The sequence below is a fragment of the Neovison vison genome, chromosome 6, assembly GCF_020171115.1.
Source record: "Neovison vison isolate M4711 chromosome 6, ASM_NN_V1, whole genome shotgun sequence".
NCBI lineage: Eukaryota > Metazoa > Chordata > Mammalia > Carnivora > Mustelidae > Neogale > Neogale vison.
This window is the reverse complement of record NC_058096.1, coordinates 121,170,557-121,189,947: the sequence shown is the minus strand read 5'-3', so window position 1 is coordinate 121,189,947 and position 19,391 is coordinate 121,170,557. Positions and strand designations below refer to the sequence as shown.

Genomic DNA, 19,391 nt, shown 5'->3' with positions numbered 1-19,391 from the left:
GTGAAGGGGCTTAAGTCACTTATCAAAGGAAAGAGACTTTCAGACCAGCTCACTAAACAATACTCAACCTCTGATTAATACAAAATGATATGGAAAGGCTGCAAAAGAAGACATTTTTTAGCTAAAGGTCACAATTCATAATGAAGATTTAACAGTTACATGCATCAAAGGTAGTTTAGCAAAGATAGTTGCTAAAGCAGAAGCTATAGGAGAAAGAAGGAAAATCAGAAACACATTAATAATTAGAGGTTTTAATATTCTCAATCTCAGAGCAAAACAGATCATGTAGACAAAGAATAAGGATACAGAAGATCTAAAAAGAAAAAATTCCCAAGTGACCTTATGTATAAATACTGAATTTTACACCTTGATAGTAAATATGAAGTAGGAAGAGTGTATTTCTTCAAAATTGGTTGTGGAGAAAAACTGATATGGCAATTATTTTATTATTGAGTAAAGAACATTATGAATCTCAAACTGGAAGTCCTAGCTACTGCAGTTAAGAAAATCCAACAAACCCGGTAAAGTATACAGATTGGAAATGGAAGAAATAAAATCGTTTTCATTCACAGATGACATGACTGTCTATGCAAAAAGTCCCCAAAAATCTATAAAATCACTCCTGGAACAAATAAACAAACATAGCGAGGTTGTAGGGTAAGAGGCTAATATAGAAAAGTCCACTGCTTTCATGCATACTAGCAGTGAACAACTGTAATTTGAATTTTAAAGGGCCATTTATAATAACATCAAAAAAAGGAAATACTTAGGTATAAATCTAACAAAACAATTTGTATGCAGAAAGCTACAAAACAATGATGAAAGAAATCAAAGAAGAACTAAATAAACGAAGAGCTATTCCCTATTTGTGAACCAAAGACTCAATATTCTTAAGATATCTGTTCTTCCCAACTTGATCTACAGATTCAACACAATCTCATACAAATTCTCAATAATCCATTTTGTAGAAATTAACATACTGATCTAAAGTTTACATAGAAAAGTAAAAGACCCATACAATACTGAAGAAAGAACAAAGCTGGAGGAATTATACTACTGAATTTCAAGATTTACTATAATCAAGACAGTGTGCTATAGACAAAATAATAAGATGCAGATCAACAGAATACAACAGAGAGCCCAGGAATAGACCAATACAAATACAATCAACTAATATTTGACAAAAGCACAAAGATAATTCAATGGAGCAAGGATAATCTTGCTAAAACAACTGCACATCCATACGCCACCCTCCCCCCCCAAAAAAGAACCTGGACATAGACTAGGTATCTTTTACAAAAATTAACTCAAAACAGATCATAGACTTATCTGTAAAATGCAAAACTATAAAATGTCTCGAAGAAAACCTACATGAACTTGGGTTTGGTGATGAATTTTTAGATAGAACATCAAAAGCAAGATCTATGAAAACAAAACAGTAGTTAAGCTAGATTTTATTAAAATTAAAAACTTGTGGAGTGCCTGGGTGGCTCAGTTGGTTGGCATCTGCCTTCAGCTCAGGTCATGCTTCTGGAGTCATGGGTTCGGGCCCCACATTGGGCTCTCTGCTCAGTGGAGAGCCTGCCTCTCCCTCTCCCTTTGCCTACTGCTCCCCCTCCTCACTCTCTCTCTTTCTCTCAGTTGAATAAATGCATAAAAATCTTTAAAATTTGGAGCGCCTGGGTGGCTCAGTGGGTTAAGGCTGCTGCCTTCAGCTCAGGTCATGATCCCAGAGTCCTGGGATCGAGCCCCACATCGGGCTTCCTGCTCAGCAGGGAGTCTGCTTTCTCCTCTCTCTCTGCCTGCCTCTCTGCCTACTTGTGATCTCTGTCTGTCAAATAAACAAATAAAATCTTAAAAAAAAATCTTTAAAATTTAATAAATAAATAAATAGGATTAAAAACTTGTGCTTGGGACGCCTGGGTGGCTCAGTTGGTTAAGCAGCTGCCTTCGGCTCAGGTCATAATCCCAGCGTCCTGGGATGGAGTCCCACATCGGGCTCCTTGCTCAGCAGGGAGCCTGCTTCTCCCTCTGCCTCTGCCTGCCATTCTGTCTGCTTGTGCTTGCTCTCTCCCCTCCCCTCTCTCTGATAAATAAATAAAATCTTTTAAAAAAAAATTAAATAAAAAAAAAAGAATTAAAAAAAAAAAACTTGTGCTTTGTGAAAGACACTATTAAGAGAATGAAGAAACATGTCACAGACTGGGAGAAAATGTTTGCTAAGTATATATCTACATATGTATCCAAAATATAATAATGCTTTTTTTTTTTTTAAAGATTTTATTTATTCACTTGGCAGAGCACTAGCAAGCAGAGCAGCTGGCAGAGGGAGAGGGAAGAGCAGGCTTCCTGCTGAGTAGAGAGCCTGACATCCCAGGACCAGAGGATCATGACTTGAGCTGAAGGCAGACACTTAATTAAGCCACCCAAACACCCCTATAATAAGAGTTCTTAAATCTCAACAAGAAAACAGATGACCCAATTACAAAATGGACAAAAGATATGAATAGATACATCAAAAATAATACATAGATTGTAAATAATATGAAAAGATATGCAATATCATCTGTCATTCAAGAAATGAATCTTAAAACAAAAGATACCATTACATACATATTGGAATAGCTAAAACCCACAATACTAATTGCTGGCAATGATGCAGAGCAATGGGCACTTTCATTACTGATGGGAATGTTAAGTGGTACTGCCATTCTGGAAAACAATTTGGCAGATTCCTACAGAGTTAAACACAGTCCTACGACACAATCTACTGATTTGAAAATGCAAAAATTATTTTTTTTGTGTACATGAAACCAGCACATGAATATTTACAGCATCTTTATTCATAATCATCCCAAACTGGAGCAATCAAGATGTCCTTCAATAAATGAACAGATAAACAAACCCGTACATCCATACAACGGAATACTATTCAGAGATCAAAAGGAATGAGCTATTAAGCCATACAAAGACATGGATAAATCTTAAATGCAGACTGTTAAAAGAACATAGTGAGATAGAAACTATTCTTGACAGAAAAAAATTATTGGAAAGACGTTTGCCATGAATGGAGAAGAAAACAATCCTCTCCCAGGAAAGCTGTACAGAGCTATAAAAAAAAAAGACATACCACTATTATACAAATATTCCTAAGCATTCTTGCTCCATTTATTATTTATTTAACCATTCAACTCCTGCCACAGAGTCATAAATCAAATAATTCTTTTGCTAAAGAGAACTCAAACTTTGCCCTTTTGGCTCAATGGAATTTACTCAACTCAGTCACTAGATGGTGTTTCCAGCTTCCTTGAACTAAACTTGCTTTTGAAGCTAAGAACATAAATGAAAGGTTTATCAACTTTAGACTGTCTCAAGCCATCTCACCAAAGAACTTCTGAGAAAAAAATTTTTCTTTTGGCCTGGCTTTTAATGAAGCAAATTAAGCTTATTTTTAATTTTAAAGACACTATGGTGCCTTAAAAAAGTATATTTATATGATAATTTCCTTCAGGGTAATGAAAAATTTCCAGTTTTTCATTACCTCTGATATCCAGAAAAACATCCATTTCTCTTTTTTTCTGGTACTTGATCATTCCTCAGTTTTAGCTATTGATTCATTACTATCTATTTTTATTAGAAGTCCTCCAGATCTGCCAAGAGAAAAATTTCCTTTCTGATACAAGGGTGCCATCTAGCGATAACTATGGGTAAGTGCATACCATAGAAAACGTGTGTGTGCTCATCTCCTATTTCAATTCTGCTTCGAGATGTGGCTTTCAAAATGCATCAAGCGGAAAAATTCCTGAAACTACAGTGCTTGAAACAGTACTGTTGAAGTAGTTTCCTAATACTAATACATAGGTACATTGAAAGATCTAGCCTACCCTTCTTTTCTATCACTACTCAGATAACTGAAATTCATCTCTGAAGCTACATTAGTTTCATGGAATGTCAGAACTTCAAGTTACAGGGAATGTTAGAAATAATCTGTTATCTAGTTCAACCCCTAGTTTTCAGATGTGAAAACTAAAGTCTAAAGAGAGGACACCTGACTTGCCACAAAACTAGTAGAGTTTCCAGTTGGCCTGGTTTGCCTTGCTCCTGAAGGACTGGATGCTACAATATTATCTTCCAGAGAAGATACTTTAAATATCTCAGTAACGGGCTTCTATTCAAACCTAACCCCTAGTTGTTCCTACAAGGATGGCAGAGGGTAAAATTCCCTGATCAGGGCTCTCTTCATGGCCTTCCTTTCTAAACCCTGACAGGGCACAGAAGCCCTCAGAGATCAAGTTTTGCCTACCGATCATCAAGGCAGGAGCTGCTACAGCTCACTGAGTGCTGGCCACGTGCCAGGCAGTGCACGTGAGCTCTGAAATAAGTCTCCCACCTGCCCTGCTCAGGCACTTTGGGCTCCTAATGAACATGCCCTATTTCTCCTTTCCCTTCATCTCGGTACATTCACACGGAGCAAGGAACAACAGACGGAGCTGGGTGTTCCAAGCAGAGAGACTGCACATACAAAATTATGGAGGTGTGAAAACACAAAGTTTATTCAGAGAACAAGTGTTTTAGCTTTGGGCACCAGGAGTAGAAGTTGCAGGTGCTAAAACTATCTGTCCTTCCTTTACTTCCTCTCTGGAGGGGACGAGGCAAAATTTGATCAGGAGGCAACAGAATGAATAAAGAGCCAAGGCAGGAGACCAAGCTAGGCTGGTGTATGGGACTTGACTGATGTGGGAAAGATTATGGTTTGACCATGGCCATATAATCTTCATATAGGCTCTGGTTGTCAGGACACTGAGAAATTACTGTACCTAACAAGTGACAAAGACAGAATTGCGAAGATGTGAGGGTTGACTTTGGTAACCTCCTATCCCCGTCTCTAACCCTCCCGCTGCTCCCCAGAACTCTCCAGGGAGGTGCCTTAGAAGCCTCCAGGCAGGGGAGACAGGATAGCCTGTTGGGAAAGGTTAAGTCCATTTTCCCCACCTCTAAAGGGCTCCTTCTCCCCTTTGTCACTGCTACCATGAAACATGCCTTCAGGCAGTTTAGTGAATCTGAACATGAATCTAATTCTGAAACATTTTTATTCACTTTTGTGAGGGCATCAGAAAAATGGGCTGGAGAGGGATGGGGGGTTCCCAAGGTTGAGCACACTAAGAACAGGGTAGAAGACAGCAACTGTGTGATTGTGTCACCTCTCAGTAACAAAAGGGGAGGTAGATGACAGGATCTAGAGTTTGTACTTTGGGGATCTGGGTATTTTTATAACTGTTTGTATTTTGATACGCATTCCCTTTCTTCTCTTCTTGGCTATTTGGTGAAGTTCATTTAAAAAATGTCAACTAGGGGGCGCCTGGGTGGCTCAGTGGGTTAAGCCTCTGCCTTCTGCTCAGGTCATGATCTCAGGGTCCTGGGATCGAGCCCCGCATCAGGTTCTCTGCTTGGCAGGGAGCCTGCTTCCTCCTCTCTCTCTCTGCCTGCCTCTCTGCCTCCTTGTGATCTCTGTCTGTCAAATAAATAAATAAAATCTTAAAAAAAAAAAAAAAAGTCAACTAGGGGCATCCGGGTGGCTCAGTGGGCTAAAGCCTCTGCTTTCGGCTCAGTTCATGATCCCAAGGTCCTGAGATCGAGCCTCACATCGGGCTCTCTGCTCAGCAGGAGGCCTGCTTCTCTTCCTCTCTCTCTCTCTGCCTGCCTCTCTGCCTGCTTGTGATCTCTGTCAAATAAATAAATAAAATCTTAAAAAAAAATGTCAACTAACCTAAGTGGAACCTAAGAAAGCAGTTTTTATTCACAGGCATACCCCTGTGGACTGGGCAGGTATAGGGATGGGAAGGAAATTCCAGGTATGCGAATCCAGAGGAATGATCCTTCCCCTCCAGGATGCTTTCTTTCCAGAATTCTCTTCCACTATAATATTATGGAGGGTTCTGGGTCTGGTTTTAATAATATGTGGTGACAGTTCCCCCTCACAATACTGTACTGTAAGTAACTGCTAAAAGTTTGACCTTGTCAAAGTGGGTGGGGGGGTAGAAGTGTTATAGTTTGATGAGGATTTAATTCACTCTAATTGGTGGAAGGGAAAAGATTTCTGGTAGGAGATGTGGTCTTTGGTGCTCATCTCCCCAGTAGCTGCTCCTTTTCCTCCCTGGCACCATTTGTTACCTAATAAAGTCAGGTACGAAGCCACATCCTACCTACTAATATAAATACAATTGCACATTTCTTAAAATTCACTTCTTAAAAATAAGTAAATAAAAGAAAAGGTGTCATTAGTTTGAGAGAGGAGTGCAAGGTGGCCCATACAGTAAATATTTGAAATCACAGATCCAGAATATCTTAGTAAAAGGCTCTGTCCTTGTCTGTTGAGGTTATCAAAGTGCTAATACTCAATATTAAACATAATACCCTCTGGGCTATGACTGAGTTTGTTTTACACTTTTCAATCAAAAGATAACTTCCAAAGTTATTGATATTGACAGTATAATTTCTGACATGAAGGTTAAAACCAGTGCACCAGGGGCGCCTGGGTGGCTCAGTGGGTTAAGCCTCTGCCTTCAGCTCAGGTTATGATCTCAGCGTCCTGGGATCGAGCCCCGCATCAGGCTCTGCTCAGTGGGGAGCCTGTTTCTCTCTCTGCCTGCCTCTGCCTACTTGTGATCTCTCTGTCATATGAATAAATAAAATCTTACAAACAAAAACCAGTGCACCATGTCTCACCAAGAGTATCTTCAGCTCCAGTCCCTCTACCTCTACTTTCCACCCCAACAAAAAAGGAGAAGCACCCGCCAGAGTTAGCTGAGAGTCACCCCATGTCCCATATACCTCTTCCACATCTAATCTGAAGCACAACCTGGGAAAATAGGTAATGACTTCCTTCAGCACAAACTGTCCCACATGAATAAAGAAACCAGAACTATTCTCTATGGCCTTATAAAAGACAGGTCTCAAGTGTTTGTTTTTGTTGTTGTTGTTTTTAAGTTCTCATTTCCAAAAAGAAAAATGTTGCATAAACATAAAGCACTACAGACCTTGGGTTGAGGGCTGCAACCACAACATTTAAGAAATACTTGTCTCAGAGAAAAGCAAATACTGCATTATCTCACTCATACATGGAATCTGAAAAAAAGAAACCTCAAACCAAACCCACAGATAGAGGACAGACTGGTGGTGGCCGGCGGGGGGGGTGGGGGTGGGTGGAGGAAATGGGTGAAGGCAGTCAAGAGACGCAAACTTCCAGTCAGAAGGTAAGTCCTGGAAAAGTAATGTATGCCATGGTAACTATAGTTAGTACTGTATTTTATATTTGAAAATTACTAAGAGAGTCATCTTAAAAGTTCTCATCACAAGAAAAAGAGCTTATAACTATCTGAGGTTATGGGCATGAACTAAATTTATTGTGGTCATCGTTTGGCAATGTATACATTTATCAAATCATTATGTTGTACACCTAAAACAAACACAGTGTTAGATATCAATTATATCCTACTTAAAAAAAGAATACATCCCCAATACATGTTCAAAACCACCCCCAACCCCAAAAAAGAACTCTTGTCTCTACATCACCAATGGAGAACAAACCACCAACTTTGACATAATTGGGGCATGGGAAACCTTTTGCATGGACAGAAGGCTTGACTTCTCACAGAAATGAGCCCCTCATACAGAATTTTTATTTATTGTTTCTGGAAGCTATGTGTACCCAGTTGCACTGTCACAACTATGAACTAGAGGCAGCTCTAACTTATAGTAGGACTAAGTGGTCCCGAAGCACTCACTTACATAGAAATTTTAATTTAAGAAAACTAAGAATATGGAAAAGTTATGCATATATAAATATTAAATATCACATTATGGACAGTAACTCAATGTTGCTTTAGTTAATTACAGCTCCCATGGGGGGGGCAGTTTTCAGCATTGCCAGGTTTTAGGCACTATGCTAAGTATTTCTCATGCATGACCCTTTCATTTGCACAATGACCCTACGAGGTGGGCACCATCCCCCTCTAGTTGATGAAGAAACAAGGTGCAGAGCAACTGAGTCACTTCCTGAAGTCACACCACTAATAATTAACCAGGTCTGACGAAGGTCCAGACTTTTCACCTATAGTACATAAACTAAACAGTCTATAAATCGGGCTCCAAAACAAGTTTTTTGTTTTGTTTTGTTTAAGATTTTATTTATTTATTTGACAGAGACACAAGTAGGGCGAGGAGAGGGAGAAACAGGCTCCCCTCTGAGCAGGGAGTCCAATGTGGAGCTCAATCCTAGGACCCTGGGATCATGACCTGAGCCAAAGGCAGATACTTAATGACCGAGCCACCTAGACGCCCCATTCTTATTTTTTTAAAAGAACTGAAAACACTTTGAAACAAGTGTGGGAAAATGTCACTAGGATTTGGTAAGATTATGATCAAATGTTCACTGAGCTCCCAGTAGACACCCTGTATTGCTAGATTCTGGGATACAGAAATCAATAAGAAATAGTTCTCATTTCTCAAAAAATTCAGTGATGTTGGTGGGGGACACAGGTACAATGATAGACCATAATACATGACAGAAAGTCTAACAGGGAGATACAGGATATTACAGAAAGATGAGGAATGGTACTTAATCTAGCCAGTGCGTGGCAGGAAGTTTATTGGAGGAACAATGGTGAAGAGTTGCCAGCTGAAGAGGGTGGGCTGCTCATCCCAGACAGAGAGCAGAGCCTGGCATGGACTAGAGGCAGGAAGTAAGGCAGTAGTATGGTAACAGGGGAGACTTGCAAAAAGGTCCAGGTGGTTGAAGCATGGAGTGAGAGGCAAGGCATAGGTAAGGCTAGGGAGGTGGGCAGGGTCCAAATCATGAAGAATTTGAAATGAGTGAAGGGTTTTAAGCAGGGAAACAAGCTCAGAATTATCCTTTAGGGGCACCTGGGTGGCTCAGTGGGTTAAGCTTCTGCCTTCGGCTCACATTATCTCAGGGTCCTGGGATCAAGCTCCACATCAGGCTTTCTACTCCACAGGGAGCCTTCTTACCCCCCTCTCTCTGCCTGCCTCTCTACCAACTTGTGATCTCTCTCTCTCTGTCAAATGAATAAGTAAAATCTTTAAAAGAAAAAGAAAAAGAAAGAATTATCCTTTAACTAAATTAAATCCCTCACAGGCTATGTGAAGTATGGGCTTAGAGTCACACAACCCAAGGTTCAACTCCTGGCTCTACAGCTTATTAACTGTGATACAAAACCTTCTAAGGGGGCACCTGGGTGGCTCAGTTGGTTAAGCGTCTGCCTTCAGCTCAAGTCATGATCTCAGGGTCCTGGGATTGAGCTCACTGGGGAGTCTGCTTCTCCTTCTCCCTCTCCCCACTGCTTGTGCTTGTGTTCTCTCTCTCAAATAAAATCTTAAAAAAAAAATTTAAACCTCTAAGCTTTAGTCTTGTCACCTGTAAAATGGCGGGGGTGGGTGGTAAATGAGGTAATGAATATAAAGCACTGGAACACAGTAAATGCTCCATAAAGGGGAGCTCTTATTATCGTTGATAATATTAAAAGACTAGAAGTTCAGGGAGACCCCCAAGGGAGCCTAGATGAGGCACACTGAGGCCCTAAATAGCGGTGAAAAAAACTGGACATCTCAAACAGATGCAGGAAACAGAAATGATAAAATGTGATGTCCACCTGGCTACCGGAGTAAGGGTGCGAGGGGTGGAAGAGCGGTCAGTGAGCTCTAGGTCTAGGTTAAGTGACTAAAGGCCAGTGCCTGGTGGTGCCCCTGACAAAGAGAGTAAGGGAGGCAGAACGAGCCTGAGAATCCGACTCATATGGAGGAGGAAGTGTGTGTTTGGAAGTAGATAGCCAGCAGGCAAAGGGATGATTCGAAGTCTAGGGTGCAGAGGAGGCTTGGAGTTAAAAAAAAGGGGGTGTCACAAGTATCTCACAGCATGAGAAGAGATCACCCACAGAGGGCATACTCAGTCAGAAGAGCAAAGAATTAGGCCAGGCTCTCGGAAAACCCACAGTGAAGAGTCAAGGAGAGAAAGAAAAGCCCCCAAAGAAAGAAGAGAAACACAAAGTACAAGAAGAGCCAGAACAGCTCGGTGTAATGGAAACTGAAGGAGCAGGACCTAATGGAGGGAGTCATCAGTAGTTCCCACGTAGTCGAGAAATTCAGTAAGTTCCAAACATCCTCAGAATTTAGCAGAAACTGTTGCTGATTTTAGACCAAAGGGCACTTTTACTAGAACAAGGAGATCCAACTGCTGGGATAAGGTATTAACGGGAGTGAGGAAGTGGAAAGCGTCCACCACAAATCTGGTAAAAGGGAAAGAGAGGAATTAAGTAGTGGTAAGGGAGGAATGTAGGGTCAAAGATTAGGTTACAAATTATTTTTAGGATGGCATACCCTGGGCATTTTGTGAGAAGGAAAAGGTGGATGACAGAGAGTGATGATGGGTGAGAGAGAATCACTGACAGAGCAAGGTCCTTGAGGAATTAAAAAAGAATTTTTAAGTATCCACTATGTGTCCAGGTACCACGCTAGGTCCTGGAAACACTTGTCCACAAACTGTCAGAGCAGAGTGTGGCATAAACACCAGTCTGGAGCGCATCCGTCCAGAGGAGCTCAGAAGGGGGCCCATCTGACTGGGGCTTTCCTGAACCCAAGCTTGTGCCTGCTCACCTTTCTACTCTCATTGTCCAACCATGCCTGGCACAAACCTGCCAGGCATTCAGTAATGTTCCTGATATGAATGAATACATAGACTGGTCAGAAACTTTATTTCTAGGGGCAGAAATTTTACAAAGAGGTATGAAAACACATTCTAAGAAAAAGGAAATTGGGGCACTAAAATATAATAAAATATGAATTAAAATGTAGCACACATGCTCAGAAAACATGCATCTACAGAAAGCTGAAGGTTAGGAGAATGGGGAGAATGGAGCACAAGGTTTAATCACATGGAAAAGGCCTGAAATGATTCTAGGACTCTCTCTGGCCAAATGTACCCCCTAATCTGCAAGCTTATGCTTAAAATTTATTTAACCATCTAAGAAGGGACAAAACTGTTCACCTCAAAACTGCAGATAAAGGATTAAAAAGGAAACGTGTGTGAAATGATACATCAGCTAAAACCACTTTACTGGTTATGTGACACAGCCCAGGTTCCATAACCTCTGAGAAAGCAGACCGTGTGGCAGAGGAGATCCCAAGCCCTTTTCAAATCTCTTGCTCAAAGGTTCGAAAGCAGTGCTTCTTAGCCTTTTGGGGATCACATACTCCTGTGAGAACCTAATGAAAACTACAAATTCTACCCAGCCACCCCTCACATAAATATAGACACAAGCACACAAAATTCCACAAATCATGAGAAACCCCTGACTGTAGACCTTCTTCCTAGCAGGAAATAAGCCAAGGTGCAGCTGTTTACAATGAAGATGCTTAGTCTTCCTTAAAATTAATGGAACCAGGTATCAGAGTGACCCTGCAAGACCTATAGGGGATAGCTTGCTACGTGTCCACCTATGTGTCCTTCTGAACCAAGCCTCCTCATCTCTAAACTCCACAGTGCCAAGCGCTGTGCCCTGAATGTAGTAAGTACCCACATAATTTGTCAATTAAGTTGAAACATGGTTCTGGAGTTTTCAGACATTTGGTGCTTCCTGAGGTCAACTGCAAATATCCCTTTCAGAGACAAATCTAAACTCACAGAAACCACCATGGGCTTATTCTACAAAATCTGTCAAATTTCAGGAACTGATTTCTATTTGATTAGAAGGGTTTAGCCCACCCCGGACTAGGAAGCTATACCTCAGTTCTTTTTTTTTTTTTTTTTTTTTTTAAAGATTTTTTTTTTTTAAATTTATTTATTTGACAGAGATCACAAGTAGGCAGAGCAGCAGGCAGAGAGAGAGGGGGAAGCAGGCTCCCTGCTGAGCAGAGAGCCCGATTTGGGGCTCGATCCCAGGACTCTGGGATCATGACCTGAGCCGAAGGCAGAGGCTTAACCCACTGAGCCACCCAGGCGCCCCTATACCTCAGTTCTGAAGCAGAATTTGATGACCCACCTCTTCCCTCTCAAAGAAAACACACTTATTTGCTTTTTGTAGAAATTCCTAACATTTATATAACTATACTTTGATTTTTCCAATCCCTCTTACCTTCATTCAGCATTCATTTGGGAGATGGCAATATATGTAGTACTCCATTTTAAATGTAAGAAAAGAGCATATAATATTTAAGTGATCACAAAGAGGGCTTTTCACATAGCCCAGAACCAAGACCCCAAGCCACATTTTAATGAATATGCTAGTGCTTCTGTCATCCTTATAACAAGGTGAGAGGGGCCTCTTTACATTGACAGAGTAAAACACCTGTGACATTTAATAAATTGTTGAATGATAACCCTAGTAGTACCTGTCATTTAAGAAACCAAAAACCATGCCAATGTAAACAATTTTATATACAATGATTAAACAGTTTTGTTTTTTTTCAATATTCAGTCATAATCAAATTGACCTATAATTGACTTTTTAAAAAAGCAGAGCCTACTGTATATAGTAGGGGGAAAATTCCATACTTACCTACTGCACAATGTAAAATCTAGAGAAAAAAAGGTGGGGGGGGGAGAATTAGTAAAGATCAATAACAACATATAGTTCTTATAAACTTTTCAGTATTAGACTTGAAAAACACACATTTCATTTTTAAACTTGGTTATTTAACAAAATGTACATTCTTATTTATTTTTGTTTGTTCCTTTTTAGTTTGTGAATCTGTGGAAGATTTTCTAAGGAATAAATCTTACCCAGGAGTCTACCAGACGTCATAAATCTCTTTTACAATACATAAATTTGTAAGAGCAGTAGGTGTCCCTCTTCCATGTCCCATATTCTACAGAACAGAACGGTCACAGACTACAAAACACAGAGTCAGAAGAGCCTTTGTTGGCTCTTCTTACCCGGCAGGCCCTTCAATGCAGATATTCATTCAACCTACAAAGCTCACAGTGAGACTCCATCTTGTCTCACTTGGTGACCTCATTACAGGCATTTTCCCAGTCCAATATGTGACCCTAGATCTCTTCATGCTCCAGGCCCACACTGCAAACTGGGTTTGGACATCTCCATCTAGGTATACTAGCAGCACCTCAAACATGGCATGCCTCTTCAAGAAACTCCCCTTTCCTTCCCTCATACCTGCTATGCTTTTTGATAATCAATCTCCCAGTCTCCCAAGTTCAACTGTTCTCTTGTTCCCTCACCTATAAGTCCTACTAGTTTCTAAGTCCTAACAATACTTCTGGCATCAGTCTTCCCTGTTTTTATTTCCAGTGCCTTTTTATTTCCACTGCTATCTCCTCTCCTTCTCAGTGGCCATCCAAGTGGCCAATTAGGTTATTGTAAATTGTCTTCTAATCCATCCTGTATATGGCATTGCTTTAACCCAGGTGGTGGTTTCGGTAAAGATGTAATCTAAGGAGCTGGGTTCGAGATGGTGGTGTAGCAAGACCTGAACTCACCTCCTCTGTGGATACAAATCTACAGCTAACTGTAGAATAATCCTTCCTAAAAGGGACCTGAAAGTTCAATGAATAGGAGCCTTCACAACAAAGAATAAAAAGATAACAGCAGAATGGGAAAAAGGGGCAGAAACACAGACTGGCTAGGGAATAAAACAAACCCAGTGATGGTGGGTCACAACTGGGAGGGGCATCAAAAGTATAGATTTTTCCCAGAGGATCAAAGGTACCTGAGTTCTATATCTGGCACCCAAATTCTTAGATCCTGCACAGGAGAGATGAGCCCCCAAAATACTAGGCTCTGAAAATCAATAGGAATCACCTTTACAAGGTCTATAAAGCTGCAGGAAACAGAAAACCTAATCTTAAAGGGCCCATACACAGACTCACTCATCCCAGAAACCAGTGTAAAACATCAACTTGAACAGTACATAGAGCACAGATTAAGGAGAATCATTTGTTAACCTTAAAAGCATCTGCCTGAAGAGGCAGGAAACAGCAGGGACTCTCTCTGGAAACTGACACCAGTGGGAGCAATTTTTGCAATTCAAGTCTACCTTACTAATGTGGGCGCTGGTGGGCACCATTTTGGAATTCCTCTAAAATTCTAGTAACAGCGGGAATACCCTGCAGAGCACCCAGCCCACAGACACCCTGCAGCAGCTGCAGATAACTGCAGCCCAACCAAGTGTCAGAGTAGCCCACCAACCACAGCCCCAGGCCCTGGCAAAGCAGGAGGGCACGCACAGCCCACAGAGGAGACACCCCTTGAGCACCTGGTTTTGGTAACTGAGAGACTGCATTTCTGGGCCAAATAGTACCATTGCCTCTATAAGGTCATTCATTCAAGACTGGGAGAGGTAGCTGACTTACCTCACCCAGAGAAACAAACACAAAGAGTTAGACAAGATGAGGAGACAGAGTAATATATTCCAAAGAAAAAAACATAACAAAAATCTCAGAAAAAGAACCAAATGAATCACAGATAAGCAATCAGCCTGATTTAAAAAGTTCAAAGAAATTATCATATAAATGCTCAGTAAACTCAGTAGAAAACTGGTTGAACACAATGAGAACTTAAACAAAGATATAGAAAATTTACAAAAGTACCAAACAGAAATTTGAAAAATAAACTGGAAGGGTTCAAAAGCAGACTGGATGAAGTAGAATGCATCAGTGAGCTGGAAGACAAAGCAAGGGAATTTGCTCAGAAAGAATAGCAAAATGAAACTAAAAAATTGAGATGAATCAAACACATAGAGGGGATGAAGAAGTTCAACCTTTAGGTTATAAAATAAATTAAGGATTCCGAACACCTACAAATCCAATAGGAGATCAAAGAGAAGAAGAGCGGCAATTCTAGAAACAGAAAATCAACCACATTCTGAAAGGTAGGAGCGGTGGAGAAGTGAATCCAAAGTGATGGGAAGAAAGACCGCAGGGGGAGGGGCCGGCTGCTGGCAAGCAGCCGAGCAACAGAGCACAAAATCAGAACTTTTAAAAGTCACTCCAGAGGCTAAGCTGGGGGGAAGCCCAGGTGGGGACAGGGTGGTGTCAGGTCCCGCGGGGTCACAGAAGGATCGGGGGTGTCTGAGTGTCCCAGAGCTCACAGGTATTAGAGCGGGAAAGCTGGCTACAGAGACACAGCCGAGGACTGAACGCTCAACTTGGAGTTACCTTGAACCATAATCCATGGCACAGTCAGACCACTGCTCTGTGAGCAAGGACCCCACAAGATCTGGGGAGACCCCCCCCCAGTTATTCAGAGAACTAAATGAGAAAAACATGCAGCAAAGAATACTATATCCAACTTGGCTATCATTGAAAATAAAAGGAGAGATAAAAAGCTTCTAGGACAAACAAAAACTAAAAGAATTTGTAAACAGCAAACCAGCTCTACAGGAAATACTGAAAGGGGTCCTCTAAGCAAAGAGAGAGCCTAAAAGAAGTAGATCAGAAAGGAACAGAGACAATATACAGTAACAGTCACCTTACAGGCAATAAAATGGCACTAAATTCGTATCATACAATAGTTAGCCTGAAAGTAAATGGGCTAAATGCCCCAATCAAAAGACACAAGGTATCAGAATGGATAAAAAAGATAAGACCCATCAATATGCTGTCTATAAGAAACTCATTTTAGACCCAGAGACACCTCCAGATTTAAAGTGAGGGGGCGGAAAACAATTTACCATGTTAATGGACATCAAAAGAAAGCTGGGGTGGCAATCCTTATATCAGATCAATTAGATTTTAAGCCAAAGACTAAAATAAGAGATGAGGAAGGACACTATATCATATTCAAAGGGTCTGTCCAACCAGAAGATCTAACAATTTTATTTTATTTATTTTTTTAAAGATTTTATTTATTTATTTGACAGAGAGAAATCACAAGTAGATGGAGAGGCAGGCAGAGAGAGAGAGAGGGAAGCAGGCTCCCTGCTGAGCAGAGAGCTCGATGTGGGACTCGATCCCATGACCCTGAGATCATGACCTGAGCTGAAGGCAGTGGCTTAACCCACTGAGCCACCCAGGTGCCCAGATCTAACAATTTTAAATGTCTATGCCCCCAATGTGGGAGCAGCCAACTGTGTAAACCAATTAATAAGAAAATCAAAGAAACACAATGACAATAACACAATAATAGTAGGGGACTTTAACACTCCACTCACTGAAATGGACAGGTCATCCAAGCAAAAGATCAACAAGGAAATAAAGGCCTTAAATGACACAATGGACCAGATGGACATCACAGATATATTCAGAACATTCCATCCCAAAGTAACAGTTACGTGAACATTCTTCTCTAGTGCACATGGAACATTCTTCAGAATAGATCACATCCTGGGTCATAAATCAGGTCTCAACCAGTATCAAAAGATTGGGATCATTCCCGGGATATTTTCAGACCACAGCGCTCTGAAGCTAAAACTCAATCACAAGTGGAAATTTGGAAAGAACCCAAATACTTGGAGACTAAAGAGCATCCTTCTAAAGAATGAATGGGTCAACCAGGAAATTAAGGAAGAATTGAAAAAAATTCATGGAAACAAATGATAATAAAAACACAACGGTTCAAAATCTGTGGGACACAGCAAAGGCAGTCCTGAGAGGAAAATTTAGAGCGGTACAAGCCTTTCTCAAGAAACAAGAAAGGTCTCAAATACACAACCTAACCCTACACCTAAAGGAGCTGGAGAAAGAACACAAAGAAAGCCTAGCAGGAGAAGAGAAATAATAAAGATCAGAGCAGAAATCAATGAAATAAAAACCAAAAAAACAATGGAACAAATCAACGAAACTAGGAGCTGATTCTTTGAAAGAATTAATAAATTGATAACCCCCTGGTCAGACTTATCAAAAAGAAAAGAGAAAGGACCCAAATAAATAAAATCATGAATGAAAGAGGAGATATCACAATCAACACCAAAGAAATACAAACAATGATAAGAACATATTATGAGTAACTATATGCCAGCAAATTTGACAATCTGGAAGAAATGGATGCATTCCTAGAGACATATAAACTACCACAACTGAACCAGGAAGAAATAGAAAACCTGAACAGACCCATAACCAGTAAGGAGATTGAAACAGTCATCAAAAATCTCCAAACAAACAAAAGCCCTGGGCCAATGGATTCCCAGGGGAATTCTACCAAACATTTAAAGAATTAATTCCTATTCTCCTGAATCTGTTCCAAAAAATAGAAATGAAAGGAAAACTCCCAAACTCATTTTATGAGGCCAGCATTAACTTGATCCCAAAACCAGACAAAGATCCCATCCAAAAAGAGAATTACAGACCAATATCCTTGATGAACACATATGTGAAAATTCTCACCAAAATACTAGACAATAGATTCCAACAGTATATTAACAGGATTATTCACCACGACCAACTGGGATTTATTCCAGGGTGGCAAGGTTGGTTCAACATCTGCAAATCAATCAATGTGATACAATACATTAATAAAAGAAAGGACAAGAACCATATGATACTCTCAATAGATGCTGAAAAAGCATTTGACAAAGTACAGCATCCTTTCCTGATCAAAACTCTTCAAAGTGTAGGGAGAGAGGGTACATACCTCAATATCATCAAAGCCATCTATGAAAAACCATGGCGAATATCATTCTCAATGGAGAAAAACAGAGCTTTTCCGCTAAGGTCAGGAACACAGCAGGGATGTCCACTATCACCAGTACTATTCAACATAGTACTGGAAGTCCTAACCTCAGCAATTAAAGGCATCCATAAAAATTAAATTAAAGGCATCCATATCGGCAAAGAAGTCATCAAATTATCACTCTTTGCCAATGATAGGATACTGCATGTGGAAAACCCAAAAGACTCCACTCCAAATCTGCTAGAACTTGTACAGGAATTCAGTAAAGTGTCAGGATATAAAATTAATGCACGGAAATCAGTTGCATTTCTTTAAACCAACAGTACAGAAGAAAGAGAAATTAAGGAGTCAATCCCATTTACAATTGCACTCAAAACCATAAGATACCTAGAAATAAACCTAACCAAAGAGGCAAAGAATCTACACTCAGAAAACTATAAAGTAACTCATAAAAGAAATTGAAGAAGACACAAAGAAATGGAAAAATGTTCCATGCTCATGGATTGGAAGAACAAATATTGTGAAAATGTCTATGCTACCTAAAGCAACCTACACATTTAATGCAATCCCTATCAAAATCCCATCCATTTTTTTCAAAGAAATGGAACAAATAATCCTAAAATTTATATGGAATCAGAAAGGACCTCGAATAGCCAGAGGAATGTTGAAAAAGAAAGCCAAAGTTGGTGGCATCACAATTCCAGAATTCAAGCTCTATTACAAAGCTGTCATCATCAAGACAGTATGGTCCTGGCACAAAAGCAGACATATAGATCAATGGAGCAAAACAGAGAGCCCAGAAATAGACCCTCAACTCTATGGTCAACTAACCTTCAACAAAGCAGGAAAGAATGTCCAGTGGAATAAAGACAGTCTCTTCAACAAATGGTGTTGGGAAAAATTGGACAGCCACACGCAGAAAAATGAAACTGGACCATTTCCTTACACCACACACAAAAATAGATTCAAAATGGATTAAGGACCTCAATGTGAAAAAGGAATCCATCAAAATCCTTGAGGAGAACACAGGCAGCAACCTCTTTGACCTCAGCCACAACAACTTCTCCCTAGGAATATCACCAAAGACAAGGGAAGCAAGGGCAAAAATGAACTACTGGGACTTCATCAAGATCAAAAACTTTTGCACAGCAAAGGAAAGAGTTAACAAAACCAAAAGACAACTAACAGAATGGGAGAAGATATTTGCAAACGACATATCAGATAAAGGGCTAATATCCAAAATCTATAAAGAGCTTATCAAACTCAACACCCAAAGAACAAATAATCCAATCAAGAAATGGGCAGAGGACAGGAACTGAGATTTCTGCAAAGAAGACATCCAGATGGCCAACAGACACATGAAAAAGTGCTCCACATCACTGGGCATCAGGGAAATATAAATCAAAACCACCATGGGATACCACCTCACGCCAGTCAGAATGGCTAAAATTAACAAGTCAGGAAATGACACATGCTGGCGAGGATGCGGAGAAAGGGGTACCCTCCTACACTGTTGGTGGGAATGCAAGCTGGTGCAGCCACTCTGGAAAACAGCATGGAGGTTCCTCAGAAAGTTGAAAATAGAGCTACCCTACAACCCAGCAATTGCACTACTGGGTATTTACTCTAAAGATACAAATGTAGTGATCCAAAGGGGCATAGGCACCCAAATGTTTATAGCAGCAATGTCCACAATAACCAAACTATGGAACGAACCTAGATGTCCACCAACAGATATACCATGGAATACTATGC

At 40.4% G+C, this 19,391-nt stretch overlaps 1 protein-coding gene across 1 annotated transcript in view; it reads right to left on the bottom strand.

Annotated features, from left to right (window-relative positions):
- The window catches only part of HACD2 (3-hydroxyacyl-CoA dehydratase 2), a 120,989-nt gene that overhangs the window by 73,968 nt on the left and 27,630 nt on the right, over nucleotides 1-19,391 (bottom strand). The window contains exon 3 of the mRNA XM_044252197.1: nucleotides 12,570-12,588. Within this exon, the coding sequence (XP_044108132.1) occupies nucleotides 12,570-12,588 (19 nt within the window). The remainder of the gene's footprint in view (nucleotides 1-12,569; nucleotides 12,589-19,391) is intronic.